The 19,149-nt window shown below is 36.7% G+C and overlaps 2 protein-coding genes across 5 annotated transcripts in view; one reads left to right on the top strand and one right to left on the bottom strand.

Moving 5' to 3' along the window:
- The window catches only part of LOC128993989 (protein 4.1 homolog), a 45,419-nt gene extending 42,039 nt beyond the window's left edge, over positions 1-3,380 (top strand). For all 4 annotated transcript variants that reach the window (XM_054418158.1, XM_054418159.1, XM_054418156.1 and 1 more), the window contains one exon: positions 1,548-3,380. The gene's annotated coding sequence lies outside the window, so the exon portion shown is untranslated. The remainder of the gene's footprint in view (positions 1-1,547) is intronic.
- Positions 3,381-4,290: 910 nt separating this feature from the next.
- Positions 4,291-16,477, bottom strand: LOC128995891 (proteasome subunit beta type-5). Its single transcript, XM_054420926.1, has 5 exons — positions 16,210-16,477; positions 12,584-12,731; positions 5,974-6,215; positions 4,726-4,930; positions 4,291-4,445 (listed from the first exon to the last, which is right to left on the bottom strand). Exons 1-5 carry the CDS (start codon positions 16,351-16,353, stop codon positions 4,360-4,362), a joined length of 825 nt encoding a protein of 274 aa, XP_054276901.1. The 5' UTR covers positions 16,354-16,477; the 3' UTR covers positions 4,291-4,359.
- Between the last annotated feature and the right edge of the window lie 2,672 nt (positions 16,478-19,149).

The following is a 19,149-nucleotide window of genomic DNA, read 5'->3' as shown; positions in this document are numbered from 1 at the left end:
TTATAAACTTGTAACCTAGTTTTATACTTTAAGCAAAAATACGTCCGATATATCGGAATTCGATATTTATCGTTACCCTTCCCACAGCACAGACTAAAACACTTTTCAACATAAAACGGCGTAAAAGCAATCGTCATTTGCTCCCGTGAAACACGAATGTCGATTGGCTGACATGACGATGCAGCGTCGTCTCTCGACCAATGGGAACTCTTGTTACATACTTTGATTTAACTTAGATTGTCAACATTCACCATTCATTATATATTACAAAATCGACATGGACCTTGCGTACTATAGTTTTTAATCGATACACTATATTATAGTAGCACATAAAACTTCACTAAACTCTTTAACTAGTTAAGTAATACGGATAAAATATGGATCTACTTTTTGGCGCAATGTAAGGCAAGCCCCCAACAACACTGACGTTACGGTTACGACGATGACGATGTTGAATCTAATTTTTATTTTTCTAATGATGCGTAATGCAGGGATGAAACTGAACATTTTGACGTGTTTAGGTTATTTATTTTGTAATGAAAATAATACAAAAGTCTGACTTATTGATACAGACATTGTTTTGTATAATTAATTTCGTGTTGGCAGTACATTCGCGCGCCGGTTGTCCAAGTCTGATCTCGCTGTCTGACATCTTGAAGAAACGTAGATTGGGTTGTGCAATATCATCTGCCTGCAGAGAGAACAGCTGAAGCTAAACTTTAGCTGTTTTGAACTAAATAGTGTGCTAAGTTGGTTACTAAAGTTGTTAGCGTGATTACAAAACTAATAGCTATCAAATAGAAATAAATAAATGTTAAAATAAAATATCTATCCATCCCTATCGGGTGTCTGTATCTGCGGAATCGGGTGAAATCGACGTTTGGCAATCGATTCTTGATACCGATATTCCTAGTATCGGCAATGTCCGAGTATCGGTGGTAGCGATAATTGACACTTCCCTATCTAAAACTCATTTTGGAGTCCAAAATTAGTTTTAAATATGCATCGGGACGTATTCGTTGCATCGGGACTTAATCGATGCATCGGTCTTTTTCGATGCATCGAGGCCAAATCGATGCATCGTGATTTCGATGCGTGCTGAATCGAATCGCGATTCGATGCATCGAATCGAATCGAATCGAAATTTCGATGCATTTTCGATGCATCGCACACCCCTAAATTTATACTATGGTACCTATTTTTTCTTGCCCCCGCCCCCCTTATATTTGCCCCTAAAACCTTTAATGTACAGTAGATAGCACTGGGAGTGAATGTGAATTTTCAAGGATGAGAGCTTGCTGTTTTGTAGCGTAGGTCTGCTCATCTTATCTAGTTTTTAATTGTTGTGTAGTAGAGTTTAACCACTTCCACTCTACGTTTTAACAAATTTGTTTGTTTTAACAGGCCAACTGTGTTTTTCCAAGACAATGGAGAGAGCTCCATGAAGTTGTAATAGGTATAATGAATGTTTTTATACAATATAATACTTATGACTTATGTTTGTGAATGTTTGAATTCTACAACACATTAAATTTTGGGTGTTACAGGTTTATAGAGTAAACTGAAGCTTTGCCGAGCCTGCCTTATCGCAAGGACGCCAACTCGCCGGTGTCAACGCTCTCATGACTGTCGCTGGTTTTTTTATCTCCTATCCGAACAAACTTGTGTTATCGTTAGCTATAATTTTTCCTTTATCGCTTTTGTTCATGAAATGTATATTTCATTTAACATGTGGCATTAGTAATTATAGGGGGTTGGTCACTTGCTTGTGCTATCCACATAAAAGGTGTTGTCTAGCAGACCGAGAGGCACAATAATAAGAGATATATATAATTTAAACTTTTGGAGTTGAAAAGGCAATATGCAGGTATGGTGTGTTATTTGTGTTGAGAAACACAGATAAAATGTATATATAACAGCAAGGGGTGGTGGCAAGCTAGTTTTCTTATGTATAGCTCTGGGTTTTCACAGGTATAAATTCATAATTTTTTTTATAAAGTGCCTTACACTTGGTTTTTTTCTGATTTGTGCTTTACGAACAAGCTACGCATCTTTTTTCATCTTTTATTTTGTTCATGGATAGTTTTTGATAGAAAATTTGTTGAACTTGTGAAAAAGATTAACGAGAACTTTCGGAAAAGGATTGGTGAAATCACTGCCAAACATTTTTGAACGAATCTTTTTGGTATCATTGGTTTTTGCATTAAAAGTTTAGTTAGAATCATATGCTCATGTGTTAAATATGAAGTTTAAATCCTATTAGTGTTTATTTTCAGAGTAGATATGCCAAATTTGTAGTTTTCTATCATAACTATCTTAAATATTGTAAATACAAGTTTAGTTTAAAGATAAATGCTAAGCTCACATATTCAAATGAGGATCTATATATGAAACATAGAGATTTAGTATAACTTTTACACAACAGTTACGGTCAGCTGATAGAGCATCCCAGTAACGCTGAAGAGCAGTGCTTTTGCACAACCAGTTCGGCTGGTGTTGTAGTCTGGTAGATTTCTTATTAAATTATAAATTGTATATGCATTTAGGTTAGGGGAGTGTTTTCAGTTTGTTTTTCAATATTCCAATTTAAAGGTTGGTTAAAAACCGTTACCTTTGTTATGGTTACCTGTAATAACATTCAAGTATTGGCCTACAGTGTTATTATTTTACTGGAATCGATTACTTTATATGTAGAACCTTTGAGATATTATCATCAGTAACATCTAGTGTTGAAAGATTCTCCTCTTGCTTAGTAATTCCATAATTTATTAACATTCCAGGGTCACTAGATAGATGAAAATTTCCATTTCCAAGTATGAGTATTTTTGTAAGGTAGTATTTTACATATCGTAAAAAGCACATCACATTATTTAGTACCTGTTGAGTTGAAGTGTCATTCCAGTTGAAAAGCGAACTCCATGTTGGGAAATTTTGTATTCCAGAAAACCTCCCCCTATTTTAAACACGGTCTGCTTGTTAATATATTTGTATGTAACGTTAAATTTTAATATTTAATATATTTATATGTTGAAATATTGTTTTGTAATTTACTTGCTTTTCATTTAGTCTTTCTATCTTACATTTCTTACATTCCAACCTACCGTTATTTACTGCAGGTATATTTATAGCTTTTTTACTGTGTTATTGTTTTATAGATTTTATTATAATATACACTTAAAAGTGAGTGTTCTCCCATCTATTTTTTGTAGTTGTTACTAGGTTTTTTGTATGTAATTTTTAAATCACAGAAATAAAGTGAATTTTAGATGTAACGTTTTAATTTTATCTTTCTTTTCTACACAGTTTACACTTTCCCTTCTACCACTCTTCGCGAGTATAATTTTGCAATGTAAAAACAAAATAAATGTTTGTTAGAATGATTCAGTGTTTCTTTTCTTTCTAGGTTAATACCTGATAACTACTTTGTTGGACAAAATTTACAAGTTTTTGTTTGTTTTAGTCATACTATAACAATAACATACAATCTAGCTGATTCTCTGTGATATGATACATATATGGCACGCCCTGTATGTTACCACAGACTGTAAATAGTAGTTTACGCAACGATTGCGTAAAGATAGTGTTAACGACAAGAGTAGAAAATTTAAGGTACAAGCCTTGGCGAGTGCCTTAAAAACTTCTACGAGTGCCGTTAACACTATTTACGCGAGTTGCGTACACTACTTTACCTACGACGGTGTTTTAATTACTAAAAATCACTACTCATAACTTCTAAGAGAGGTTATGTTTTTGTTTATAACCTCTAATTGCCACTGACATTGATCAAACGAAAAATTGTATCACATACTAATTGCACCAATCAACAATTAAATTGGCCTGAACAGCTGATTAGTTGAATTTCGAATCATTACAATTTTGCTTCTCCTCTCTCAATCCTTGAACCTCATTGGTCCGTTACCCGTGTTGTTTGAGTAAAACTATGCTGTTATGAATGTAAACAATGCTGTTATGAGATACTTTTCAATTCTAAGAACTGTACTGAAACGGCTACTTTAAAAAACAGTCGTAGGTAAAAGTGTTTACATCATACTACACAGAAACAGGTACTTTTCCATCTGTATTGATAGGCTGGAAAGTTTCCCTTTACCGTGCCTAAAAACGGAAAAGTAACGTTATGTACTTTAACTGTGCACTTAAAATAAACAGCTAACTGCAATGGCCTTTTTTATTTTCTGTAATATAAAAATATTATAATTTATGCTATGTATTAATAGTGTCTTTAATCAACACTGTACCGGTATATCAAGGGTTGAATCTACAAACAAAAGGTCATAAGAAAAAATTTATTAGGTTAAGCTTATAAACATCAAATAATAGGTTGAATCTTTTTGAGGACACTTATTTCTTGTCAGCATATGCGTAGTGGAGATCTTTACAATCTTCATCAGAAATGTGAACCCAGCCAGTAGCCTTCATGTGGTATACTGAAAAAAAAATTAAAGTTTATTTGTTGTTTCAAATTTGTATTAAATATTTTTTTGTAATAATAAAAATGTGACAAACAACAAATTTATTGCTAGTATGAAGAGACCTTTATTACTTTATTAAATACTAATAGCAAAACCCGGCTTAATGTAAGGGAATTGATACCTCACCTAAAAAACCATGTTGTTTAAACATAAAATTTGTCATTATACTTGGATAATGTAGAGGTTGAAATTGATCATACTCTAACTAATAAACTTATGAAATATCTCCACCCACCTCTGACGATGCCTCCACTGTAAGAGTCTCGGAAGGTAGCGTGGTAGATGGAGCGGCGGCCAAGCTCGTAAGCCTCGTCGTCACTCAGGTCCCAGCGGTAACCAGAGTCCAAAACTCCCAGAGCGTATGTGGACCCTGAGCCCGCTGAAAACACCTTGCCAGGCGTGCGGGTGCCTTCACTGTCCACGTAGTATAGTCCAGGGCCCTGCAATGTCACGTACATTAACATAGGCCTACTCTTCTTTACAATCACAAATAACAATAGCTATTTTAAAAAACTAGTTTGTTATTTAACTTATAGCTTGTAAAAATAATTAACGCTAAAAAAAGAACTTTCATTGAGAAGCATATTCCTCAATTTAAAGAACTGTAGTTGACTCTCTCAATGAGACTCCACCTCTCATTGACTCACCTCAATAAGAGGTAAGTGTTATTTTTACACAGTAGGATACTTGAAATGGCCGGCCACATTCAATGCAAAGATGAAAGAGAAATGGTAAAGCAGGTGCCAAGGGCAGGAGACCATTGGGAAGGATGCGATTGGCTGGTATATACTGGCCGATGAAGTATTAGTTAAAAAAGATAATGGTATTATTTCACCTTTTACCAAAAAGCTAAGGAAACAAAGCTTTTAAGTATATAAGGAACGTTCCTGACTATTACTGCAGAGTAACAGTATATCCCATCTCTACCCTCAATAATCCGAAATAGGCTAAAATAAATTAGTACAGTTTGGTCATTTGATTACAGTTTTGGCAAAAAACTAGTCCGATTCCACAGTCCTTTTACAGCGAATAGAAAAAAATATTCTTTGTACAATGCACTACTAAATTGACTAATTTTAACAATCAATAGCTGAGATTATACAATTATACTAGGATGCTGTTGTCCGAGATGCTAGCATCCCACTTCGAGCCGAATATGACGTGATTTGTGTTGGGCTAGCCAGCTAGCCTCTTGGACTGCTACATATTTTTCAATCCTACGTTTCATATATTTCTATAATAACCTTTTAACATAACTGTTTGACGTAGAAACACTCAGATTCTTTTAGAGAAATATAGACCTAATTATTGAATCCTTTCATGAAGTTATTTTTTAATTGCTATTATTTAAAATTGAGCTTTTGCTAAAAAAAATTTACAATTTTTTTTTTAGAATAGAATGTGATTATGAGGTAATTACAACCACTCACTTGTCACAACCCAACAACTCGTACTTTGACAATTCATAATTATATTGACTCACTCGCTTATCCCAGCCAGCAATCATCATGCCGATAGACAATCCCATGCCTTTGTAGTTGTAGATCATGTTGGTCATGAGTTTGGACGCAGCTGCCACTGAGATACGTTCTCTGTTGCGCAGCTCGTACATGCGACACTGCTTGGTCAACACTCGGTCCCAATACACACAGTCCGCGGCTCCTCCCGCTATGGTGCCCAGCAGGTAGTCGTTGATCTCTACCACTTTCTTCATCGATTGGGACGCTACAATCAGTTTGAGCATTTTTTATTGTTTGTCATATTCCTTGATGGAACAATTTATGGGTAAAAGTAGGTGGAAGCTAGAGGTTTTATCATTTACGTACTTAAGAACTTAACCAAATCACGCCAAAACCAAAACTTTGATAGTTTGACACTTTTTGGACTAAGGGGATGTTGAACTATTGAAATTTCAAACTATAAGGCTGAGTATATTGGACACTCACGGGGAGTAAAATTAAATCACAATATAAAGCAAACAAATTGACTGAATAGTATGTAAAACTTGACAAAAATAAACAAACTTATCAACTTACTCTCTACATACTGTACATTCTTTGACTTCTTACGGTAAAACATACTTTGTAAGATTAGCCTAGCCAAAACTGATTTTCACTGGGATGGTTAAAGTATTGGGGTTTTGCGTGCTCGAAAATAATAATAAGGCACAAGTTTATGATCTCAGCAAACCTGTCATTGGCTGCTGCCGACATGTAACGTCATCACTGCCCTTGTCGGATTACAGGGTGTCTAGTTTATTTCCATTATAAAATTCAAGACTAATTCCAGACTTTTCAAGACTAATTCCAAATTTTTTAAGACTAGTTTTTCCAACAATTAGTGCGTGTTGATACCAAAATGTATCGATTCTCGATTCTTGATACCGATACCAATTTGTATAGCTTAACCAAATTTTCTGAATAATACTACACCAACCCCTGTCTTTGTCATAAAGTAGTATTATGATAATGTAGTGTTTTCAAGTAAAGAAATAATGCAGCAATAAAAAATTCTAACTAGCAAATTTGTTTTTTTTTTATCATGAAATCTTCCCTGTACCGTACGTTTAGACATCATCATTGACTGCAGCGGTTACAGAAACGTGATCGTCGTCGTCCGCAATCACGGCAAAATCATGAACATTTCCCGCGGCCTTGTAGACATCAATGACATCATCGTCGTCTCCCGCTGTCTCAGAAACGTCATCGTGATCGTCTGCGATCGCGGCAAAATCATGAACATTTCCCGCGGCCGTGTAGACATCATCGTCGTCTCCCGCTGTCTCAGAAACGTCATCGTCATCGTCTGCGATCGCGGCAAAATCATGAACATTTCCCGCGGCCATGTAGACATCATCGTCGTCTCCCGCGGTCACGGAAACGTCATCGTCATCTCCCGCGGTCACGGAAACGTCATCGTCGTCGTCCGCGATCGCGGCAAAATCATGAACATTTCCCGCGGCTGTTTAGACATCACCGTCATCTCCCGCGGTCACGGAAATGTTATCGTCATCGTCCGCGATCACGGCAAAATCATGAACATTTCCCGCGGCCGTGTAGACATCATCGTCGTCTCCCGCGGTCACGGAAACGTCATCGTCGTCTCCCGCGGTCACGGAAACGTCATCGTCGTCTCCCGCGGTCACGGAAACGCCATCGTCGTCTCCCGCGCTCACGGAAACGTCATCGTCGTCGTCCGCGATCGTGACAAAATCATGAACATTTCCCGCGGCCGAGCAGATATCATCGTCGTCTCCCGCGGTCACGGAAACGTCATCGTTGCCGTCCGCGATCGCGGCAAAATCATGAACATTTCCCGCGGCTGTTTAGACATCACCGTCATCTCCCGCGGTCACGGAAATGTTATCGTCATCGTCCGCGATCACGGCAAAATCATGAACATTTCCCGCGGCCGTGTAGACATCATCATCGTCTCCCGCGGTCACGGAAACGTCATCGTCGTCTCCCGCGGTCACGGAAACGCCATCGTCGTCTCCCGCGCTCACGGAAACGTCATCGTCGTCGTCCGCGATCGTGACAAAATCATGAACATTTCCCGCGGCCGAGCAGATATCATCGTCGTCTCCCGCGGTCACGGAAACGTCATCGTCTTCTCCCGCTGTCACGGAAACGTCATCGTCGTCTCCCCCTGTCACGGAAACGTCATCGTCGTCTCCCGCTGTCACGGAAACGTCATCGTCGTCTCCCGCTGTCACGGAAACGTCATCGTCGTCTCCCGCTGTCACGGAAACGTCAACGTCGTCTCCCGCTGTCACGGAAACGTCATCGTCGTCTCCCGCGGTCACGGAAACGTCATCGTAGTCTCCCGCTGTCACAGAAACGTCATCATCGTCTCTCGTGGTTTCGGAAACGTCATCGTCGTCGTCCACTATCGCGGCAAAATCGTGAACATTTTCCGAGGCCGTGTAGACATCATCATTGGCTTTTGCGGTTACGTAAACGCGGTAAATTGAGGGTGTTACATAACTTCAACTGAAAAATCAGTAGTCCTAACGAAGTATCTAGCCTATAAGTATAAAAAGTGGATGTTTGTATATATATATTTGGCAGTGATAAACTCAGACACCGCTGGACGATGGCCACAAAACTTGGTACATACATGTAGAATTTCATGGAATAGGTTTATACATCATTAATTTTGTGATAACTTTCAGGGCATACCCCCTGGGACCATCTTAAAGGTAACCATGTCAGGGTTTTGTAAGACTATTTAAAAAGAATAAAGGAATATTATTAACAGCTGTTTAAAATAAACCAACGAGTTAAGTTGGTCAACAGCTGTTGTTAATGTTAAGTTGACCCCCCTCTTACCATCTTAACCCATTGAGGTAGTAGTTATTTTAGCATGCGCAGGACCCTTGGCAGCAATTAATTTCCAGTTTTTTGCAGGCTTTTGGTAAAAAATGTGTAAAATAATTATTTTAAGAGATAAATCAATAGTTTTTTTTTTTAAATTGTAGGTTATAGTATTATCTATCATAAAATATAAAATTATTAAGGTTTTTTTATTAATAAATATTTTTTACAAGTATATATAAAAAAAAAATTTATATTTTTTTGTTTTTTGAAAGCAAAGGTATTTTTTTCAAATTTTTCATTGGATGAAAACACAAATCAATATATTTTATGAAAGTATACATGAAACTCTACATAAAAATGAAATTTTATTTGCCTGGGTACATAAATAAACAAAATATGCAACATCAAAAGAAAACATACCTTTCTCAATTTTGGTTCCATTTTGGTTTCCACGGTGATCTCCACATATTGCAATCTCCATACAGTATCTTGAAAGTTTTTTGCACTCAAATTAGTTTAATTAGCACTAAAAATGTTATTTACACTATATACATGTTGAACTGGGGCTTAAAAGTTAACTTTTGTGTGAAAGTCCTTGAAGCACTTTTCGAGGTGCAACGGAACTTGGCACTTCTCACACATCCATGGTGTTTCTGATCTCTTTTTGTGGGATGTGCACACTTTGCATGCTCTTGTTGGGTGACTTTTATTTGCTGTAGGGGGTACCTTCACAGGGAAATGGGCCCACTGTTTGGATTGTAGTCTCAACGGCGATGCGGCGATAGGAGCGCGCCCTGGTGATGTTCGAGCTGGAATTGGCACGGTTGTCAATATCTGTTCCACAAAATTCAAACGAAAATCTGTGTAATGCATGTTTTTGATTTTGTTGATTTTCTTGTAGACGCAGAATGCATTAAATAGGGTCATATCCATCAAATAAAAAAAAATCTTCTTATATGCTTTGACGGCACGCCGCATTATGGGAAAACTAGACAGGACTTGGTCTTGCCGGTCAACCCCCAACATACCTCGATTATATTCAATGACACATTTTGGTTTTACAATGTCAACTTCCACATTTCCTTGTTTCACTTTCTTCGAAACTGTCATTTCAATGTCCTCGTGCTTAGTTGACAACATATAGACATCCTTCCTATCACTCCATTTGACAGCTAAAACCCCTCTACCAGACCGTTTGATTGCTTCTCCTTTCTCCAGTTTAGCCTCCTTGAGTGCCTGAGGCATACACCTCCTGTTATTCAATACTGTTCCTACAGCATGTGTGTCTTTTTGGGCTAATTTGGTGTATAAGAGAGGGGAAGAATACCAGTTGTCAAGATATACAGTGTAACCCGTATGCATAAAAGGTTGCATCAAATCAAGAACAACAGCCTCGCTTGCCAAAACATCCTTTTCTTTATCTTCGCCAACATAAATTTTAAAACAGCAACAATACCCCGAAGAAGATTCACACACCTTGTAAATTTTCACACCAAATCTAGCCCTTTTTTTGGGGTTGTACTGAATTATGCCGATTCTTGCCCTCATTTTCAAAAGGGTCTCGTCGAGAGCAATATCTCTTTCCGGCTCAACCATATGTAAAAATTTGGTTTCTAAGTAATTTATTACAGGCCTGATTTTTTTCAGCTTGTCTCGATTGACTTCGGTCTCATCTGAATCGTCGTAAAAATGTAAGAACCTCGATATACTTGAAAATCTCTCATATGACATAGTGTTTGAAAAGATAGGGGTTTCAATGATTTTCCTATGCGACCAATACTGTTTTATATCAGGTTTTCTGACTTGCCCCATATTCACATATAATGCAAAATAAACCTTCAATTCATCCACAGTTACATTGTACCATTTGTCATCAGACTTGAATTTTTTCCTGTCTGGGGTTGCTAAAAGCTTACGCGCATAATCATTAGTTTCAACACATATCATGTTCCAAAACTCATCCCCCGCAAACTGCATAAAGGTTTGCAGTTCTGTTGGATTTTCCCCCAGGGCCCGCAAAGAATGCACATTTATACCGGGTACCCCACGGAAATCAATCTTTTTGGGTATGTTTATTTCATCAACCCAAGGCCAGTCGCTATCTTCAAACTTCCGTTTCTTAGCCTTTGGTGGTTTAGTTACTGTACCGGTAATAGATTTGTTAGGCCTAGGTCTACCTACTTTACAAACCTTAGACATAGGCCTAGTTAGAGGCTTAGTTTTTTGGGCTGGATTAGATTTTTTAGTAACCTTGGGCTTAGGCCTAGTTGGTTTGGATTTGCAAACTTTACTTGTAAGAGTTTGACTACATTCCTTAGGCTTAGAACTTGAAATTTCAGAAAACTTTCTCTTTCCTAGGGTTGATTTGGGTTGTTGTGCATAAAAACTAGTACTCGGGACAGGATCAATGGATTGGTCATAAAAACTAGTATTAGGGACAGGTTCAATAGATTGGCCTTCATCAAAAACATTTTGGGAGGCAGAGTCATCTGCTTTGTTTTCATTGTCAGTCTCTAGGTTTAGGCCTAGCTCTAGCTCATTTTCATTCTCGGGCCTGTTGCATTCTATACCTTGTTCATTATGAAGATTACCTAATTCTAATTCATTACCTGAATTAGGAAAATTATCGTCGTCAAAGTCGTAAAATAACATGGGAGATTTCCTTCCGTGAGATGTATCCACAAGATAATCCACTGGTGTTTCATAATTATGTCCGTGCTGGATTATTTCATCATCGAATCCATCATCACTAACATTATCTGAACTTAGATCATTGTCACTGTCTAATAACCTATCTAATTCAGAAGTACGTAAACTTTTATGATCCATTTTACACAATAAACATAAACATAACCATAAACACAAACAAAACACTCGAAACCGGCGCAACAGATTACTCGTCGATTACAGTCAGCTGACGCGGTGATGGGTCACTAAAAATAAATATTTTCCAAGACACAGAATTACCAACCGGGCAAAACTAAATATCCTAATACAGCTAAAAGACAGTCAAAGAACATGCCAGAGCGATCTATCGGAAAAATAACGAACTACGTCGTCAAACTATTGTGCAATCTGCACATCGAGTCAGACTCGTGTGTCGGCATTCAGTCCCGATCGGCCGCATCGAGTCAGACTCGTGTGTCTACCCCAATGGGTTAAAGGTACCCTAACCATGTCAGGGATTTTGTTAGACTATTTAAAAAGAATTAAAGAATATTATTAACAGCTGTTTAAAATAAACCAATGAGTAAAGTTCTATGATGTTCAACAGCATTAACAAGTTACAAAGTTTACCAACAGATTGCAGCACTATTATTTTTCCCCTGTTGCAAAGTGAAAGCATGCGGTACAGCAACTAGACCGAATCAAATCAAATCAAATAAAATCAAATCGTTTATTTGCACATTAACAGAATAACACCCTTAGTTTGACTTCAGTAGTCCCATTGTATGATTAGCTTCCATGATGAGGCTATATAAAAATGCATTTAATCCTTGATAACTAACAATACGGAATAATAATGTAAAAGGTCATGTTAGTGAAGTCACAACTTCAGCCGGTTCATAACAAAACTCAAAAGTATGTCGGGCAAAGCAGATGGGCAACAGCTAGTTATTTCTAAACAAGTTAGATTGAGTACCTAACTTAGGTTAACTTACAGTTTTGTTTACAATTAAATGTAACACACTTTAAACAAATTTTGTTTGTAAAACTTTACTTAGGCTATTTACCATCTACCGTAATAAGAAAATTTTTTTATTATTAGATTACCAATGTAACTTCCTCCGGTAGCTCGGGAGTCAACGGCAAGTACGATGCCGCCTTGGTACATGAATCCCAGAGTGGTGGTTCCATGTTCAAAATCAATTCTAAGCTTCTTTCCATCTGGCCCAACAATAAAATCTGATAGTTTTTCAGGCTGAAAAATGAGAAGTAGCATCAAAACATATTTTTACTTTTTGACATTCATTTAAGTTTTGTGTTCGGGAAAGAGTTTAAAAATCATAAATATACATTTCTCAGGTCACAACCTTTGGTGGATGTTGTTCAAAGGTTTATTAAGGACATTTTCCATCACGATGGTAAAAAACAATACACAACGTTTCGGCAGCACAACTTTTCTTTGGTGAATTTTGCTTAACTTAAGCTTGACGATAAATTAATTAGGATCTGAGAAAAACACCTACAAAAGACCAGAATAGTTGTTTCAAATGTAGGTTTAATTATAATTACCGTACTATCTTCAACACAAACCTTAACTTAAATACACTGGTCTGTATCTTAAATGTTACCTATTAATTATTATCCTATGCATTAAAGTGTCAAATTATTTAACCCTAGGAGAGGCAAGACCAATTTTCAGTATGTGCTTTGTGGAGTGGCACGCTTATTTTGGTGAATTTGTAAGGGTTTTTTTCAAAAATCTGTAAAAAATTAGTAAGTAGAGAGAGATAAACTAGGCCTATTGAACCGTGTCCGTATATTAATTTTGTTCGTAATAGTCAGTAGAATTCAAAAATAAGAAAAACTGGTAGGCCTAATAAGAACCAATTTTTTTTAGATTTACTAGCAATAATACAGAAAAATTGGAAAACGTCAATTTCTTTGATGGATCCAAAAATGTCCTAAACTAATAATAGGCCTAAATCAATATTATAATACCCCCGCTGCAGCAAACCTGCAGACTTAACGAATTTCCATTTGCCTGGATCGATTTTCAATTAATCTATTAAATTAACATTTATGTTTAACGAGTACCTAGGTTAGCTGCTACAGGGAAACTAATAAAGTGTGTTTTTTATTAAAATATCAATAGCTTAGGATGAAATAAATAAATCTGCTAAGTTTGATCAAAATATATCCATAAACAAGCCAACTACAACATATTATAATATTCTCCATAAGAGTAACATGGGAATTTTAAATTAAACATTTTTTGAATTTTCACCGTAACCAATCACTGTACTAAAACACTATGATATACTAAATTATTTGTTTTTGTAAGCTCTTTAAAAAGTTTGTTTTTTAAGGGTAAAAAATGAGAAAAACCCATTTTTACCCCATAAAACCCCCCGTAAAACCCCGTTCCCATGGTCCCATCATGCTGGTTCGCGAACTCATTCAAGTTTATCCCGCCTTACACCTTCAAACCTAATTTTATCAAAATTGGACAAAAATTACTCAAGTTATTGTGCGGATGGACACACACACACACACACACATATATATATATATAGGTCTATATAATATAGACCTATATATATAGATATATATATATAGGTAGGCCTATACTTATATAAAAATTTGAACGAATGGTGTTTTTGCCCTCTGGGGACATCAAAATGAAAAAGTAAATCGGTCCCGGGCCTAGGTCTTACCATGAGACCTATGGTAATAGCTACTTCCCTATAGGGAAATTCGCTAAAACCTTACATTTTAGAAGCCAATAACATCATTCTAAATAAGAATAAAAAAGATCAAGTTTTAACCCTTTGAGTGCCAACGTCCAGGGAACCGGACGTTTTTAAAACGAGCCAAAAGTGCCGACGTCCGGCCGACCGGACGTTTTTAGAACGAGCCAAAAGTGCCAACGTCCGGCTGACCGGACGTTTCGTAATGATCGAACAGTTGTCATAACAACCGAATGGATACTCGGATTCTTTTAACCCATATATTAACATTGAGTCGAAAGTTACTAGATGCGATACATCGATTTTCGTTGGTCGAAATATCGAAAATTCGATTTTTACGAAATTTTAACCTAAAAATCGCTAGATCGCGCTCGGCATTTTAAGCGCGACCTTCGAGAATAATCATCGGCATTTTTTGAGCGTTACTTTTATTTCTCGCCTGGCACTCTAAGGGTTAAGTAATAGAATAGTTTGTTTTCACATGAGAAGAAATGTAAACAAAAACAACTGATCAGCTGTTATAGGATACACAAATTCACTGACTTTTTATCATATTTTGGATTACACATGTGTAAATATTTATGCGAAATAATGCATAAATATTAGGCCTACACTGTAAAATTACGGATAAAACTCACACTTTGTCTTGTTATTGTACAAAAACTCACGACGACACCACCATTTTAGGTTAGTTGATGACAAGTGTTACTGTTCTTTCAGCTTTGAAAAATCCAACACTTCTATTTGTGTGACCAGACTGATAACATTGAATTATACTTTTCTTAGTTTATAAGAGCTTAATCTTGTACTTTTCAAATTACTTACATGCGTTTCAGAGATCGACAATTTTTGTCAATTAGCCACACTAGCATCACGTAAAAATTGGCTAATTACAAAAATTTGTCATCAGCTGTTGGAATGTAAGCTTAGGACATCATACTGTATACAAAATGAAAGTTTACTTCCTCCTCGTTGCAGTGGTATCACTTGTTTTGTTAGAAACAAAAATTACGTCTGCTAGGCCTATGATTTTTTTTTAATTACTCATCTTTCACTATTTCACAACAAAACATGGCGGTTAGATCGATTATTAGGCTAGATTGATAAGGGTTTTTATTAAGGGTTATTCTTATAATAAAATAAAACTTCAGAATCTCATCTTTCCATTGGTAGGCCTACCCTATAAGAGTTTATGTCATTTCACTTACAATAACTAAGTTATATGCCCCCTACGTAAAACGCAACAGGAAAAATGTTACGGTAATTGACAAATTTTGTCGGCTGCCACTCGTAGGGTTAATGTGATTAGGGAGTACCTAGTTTTTTTACCCCCCCCCCCCCCCCCCTAGGACGCTAGGCATGAGCCCGGAATGGTTTTTAAAATTGCTCCAGGCTATACCTAGGGGTTGCAGCACCGTATCACTTAGATAAAATCCATTGGTGACTTGGTGGGATTTGAACCCGGGACCTCAGGGACCGAAGACCCACGTTCTAACCACTAGACCAGCTCGCTCCCCATAGGGAGTAGGTAGAGTGTAGGTCAGGTGGCGACTGAAACTTAGAAGGTTTTGATTAGCGTTATCTTAGGAGCCTACTGGAAAGACCTAAGTTAAAGCTAAGCCTACTTACGAAGCCTAGGCCTAGCCTACAATAACTTAAAACAAGATTGATCTCAATTACAACGCAAACCAGTACCTAACTTAGCAGTCTAATCCTATATACGTAAGATGGGATTCACAGTCAAATAACTGGCCTATAGCCATGCAAAGATAATTAGGCCTAGCCTAGAAATTCCTTTGGGTAGACTTCTGTAGGTATCTGTTGGCACAAACAAAAGAATGAAAATATCGATCGATATATCGAATGAAACAATCGAATAATCAATATTTTCATTCGGTTGTTTGTGCCAACAGATACGGAAGTCTACCCATTCCTTCTAAACAAGGGAAACAAAACCGGATTTTAGGCTTAAAGCTATGTACTTACTTCACCGAATGGTGGCAAAGCCAGCACAGTGTGATTTATGAAATTAGCACCTCCACTGATGTCAAAATGTATATCATCCTTTGTTCCCCTTCCTTGTTTCTCAGGGAAAAACCTGTCCATCCCACAAATAAGATCCAGAGCCATTTTACCTAAAAATCAAGTAAACACCAATAAAACTTTACTTCGTAATCGTTGACTGTTAAATTTGTGTTCACACAAAATTTACCTTAGGTTACAGTCTTAAATCAGTATTTTAAGTATTTTAAGGGCAAATTTGTGTAAAATTCGAGTTATAACAAAAAAGTTCATCAAACTAACCTCAGATTTTCGAACTAAACCAGCGGAATGGAGTGACAAACAAATTTAGACTAAGAAGAAGAACAAAAACACTAATTTTTTTATACATCATGCATTCAAAACTGGTCATGGTTTGTTTCCAGAATTCCAGGAGCTATTAAGAACACTGTCTCAAAATATGATCATTGATATAGAATGTGAAATATTATTTTCCTCAATGATCAGTAGTTGTTCATGGATTATTGAATTACTGTTATATATCATTAATTGTAACATTACCAAGGGTTAAACCTTTACTAAAAACACAAGAAATACTAGTAAGCCGGCTTTACACTATGTAGCAAAACAAACGTGCATGAAGCAAAATGCTGTACAACCCACGATTACTAGAAATAGTTATTTGTGCAACTAGTGAGCAAAGGGAGCAATTGACTCACTCGAGAGAAATACTTACTCACGAGCCGTGGTTTCTCGAGTTAGGCAATTGCACTTTGCACTCGAGTTGCACATAATATTTTTCCTACAGTTACCATAAAACAAATAAATTGGTAAAGAAACGTGACATATTTTTACACAGAAGTGAACTTTTAATATGGCATTTAATGATACAACAATACAACAGCTGACCAGCTGATTTACAGCCAGTGCTGCCAACGTATTTCGCGCGCATACCACCTTGTCTGCATGAGCGAATTGGCCACTTTTGCTTTCTCAAATCATTAAGAGAACATGTACATTGTAAGGTAACTGTAGGAAAAAAGGTTTTTTCTAGTAATCGTGGTACAACCATAGACTAACCAACACAAGGGTTGGTACTTGGGGGAGTATGTTTTATCTATGGTACAACATTCCAATTCGGAATGTTTTACTCCTGTTAGATGTTACATGTAGCAAATGTTATATGTTACATTTAGCAAAATAGTTTACATATAGCAATTGTTATATGACATTTAGATTTCTTGAGTGCTGCATACTATATATGTAGCAAGAACCAAGAACTTTGTCCATTGGCGAAAATGTGCGGAGACTGTGATATTGGCCTGTCAAAGGCAAAGGAGGCCGGAGGGAATACTCCTTTTATCTATGATAAAACCATAAAGTGGAACCATACTCCTCGTGGAACTGACCTGTTGAAAGATCTTGATGCAGATGATGTAACGAATGTCCTTCATTGAGGCGTGAGATAAGATGATAAGTTGTGACGGTAGTTTTAAAAACTTCTTAGGAATGACTAGTGAAAATTTTGAGTACAATGCCGGCTGTTCGTGAAAAAAATAATTCTGTCCCTGTCCCACACACTATCACAACCTTCCATTGCAAACAACAATAATTACAAACAAAAATAACAAACTTTTCACAAATTCACAAAATTTTCTCAAATCTAAGAAAAAAAAAAAAAAAAAAAAAAAAACTTAAGTCCTTAGCACACGACTACCGGTACCACACCAAAACCCTCAAATTATCCCGTTTTTAAACGCTCACTCTCCCTTTAATTTTTGGCAAAATTGTATGATTAAAGTGTCAAATTACTGTAAATTTTGTAAAGATTTCCAGAATAATTTCCTTTGTTCAATGGGCGGATAGGATTCGCCCCATTTCGCATACTAATTTACATGTATTTCTTATGGAAGGAGTATTTTAAAAAGATATTAAGTAAGTAATAACTCATAATCTGTGTAACCAAAATAAACACATTATATACTTTTCTTGTAGAAAATTTAATCTTCTTCAATTTGATAATTTAGTATAATATACAAAAAAAGTTGATAGTTTTCAAGATATAATAAAAAAAACCAAAATGCGTACCTTTACCCCCTCCACCCCCCTGACTCAACACCTAAGAGTCAGGACTTTTGGTATGCTAACACCCTAAGCCCCCTGAACAAGTCTCCGAAGGAATCGTTTAGTTACCTGCTCACAGACTCTATAACCACTTTTGGATCATTCATTGACTGGACTACTTTTGCTATGTAACATATAGCACGTTTTGCTACGTGTAGTGTAAACCCGGCTTTGCCATGCACTATTTAGCATTTAGCTGGTGATGGACACCAGATTATAAATAGAAAATTACGGTTATTGCATCTTCAGAATTGATTTGATTTAGTGTGTGTGTATCTACGCCAGTTTTTTTTTACGTTTTGAAAGGGACCGGTCCAAAAAACCCTGGTCTTGTTACTATCTAATATTCTAACGTCGACCTTTTTGTTGGATAGCATAAATTTTTTCATATCCTAATGACAAAAATGGCATCTGGGTCTGAAAACAATCTCGTTTGGAATGAAACCAGCAACCTTCAGAAGAAATGCGAGCACTATAACCACTCGGTTACCCAGACAATAAATTTACTTTATTTTTGGTTTCGTGAAACCAAAATATTTTCTAGTTTAACCTTTCTTCAATTGAGTCCAAATCAACGTTTCTTCGACTTGACTTTAACATGTATTAAATTCATATAAAGTTATGTCTTTGCTGGGTGGTGCACTGGGCATAAAATTCAATCCAAGAGGGTTAGCTCCATTTGGTTGACCCTATGTTCACCCTATGTTCAGTAATCATTAGTGATGACATACTACAGTAGTTAGAATGTTATTTTGTGCAGTTGAACTATTTTTTGTGTTGTTTTTCTGTTGCTTTTTAAGT

The sequence above is a fragment of the Macrosteles quadrilineatus genome, unplaced genomic scaffold (genome assembly GCF_028750875.1).
Source record: "Macrosteles quadrilineatus isolate MER2022 unplaced genomic scaffold, UCM_ALF_1.0 Scaffold_5__1_contigs__length_97177068, whole genome shotgun sequence".
Lineage (NCBI taxonomy): Eukaryota > Metazoa > Arthropoda > Insecta > Hemiptera > Cicadellidae > Macrosteles > Macrosteles quadrilineatus.
Note: the sequence above shows the minus strand (reverse complement) of the source record. Positions and strands in the feature narration are given on the sequence as shown.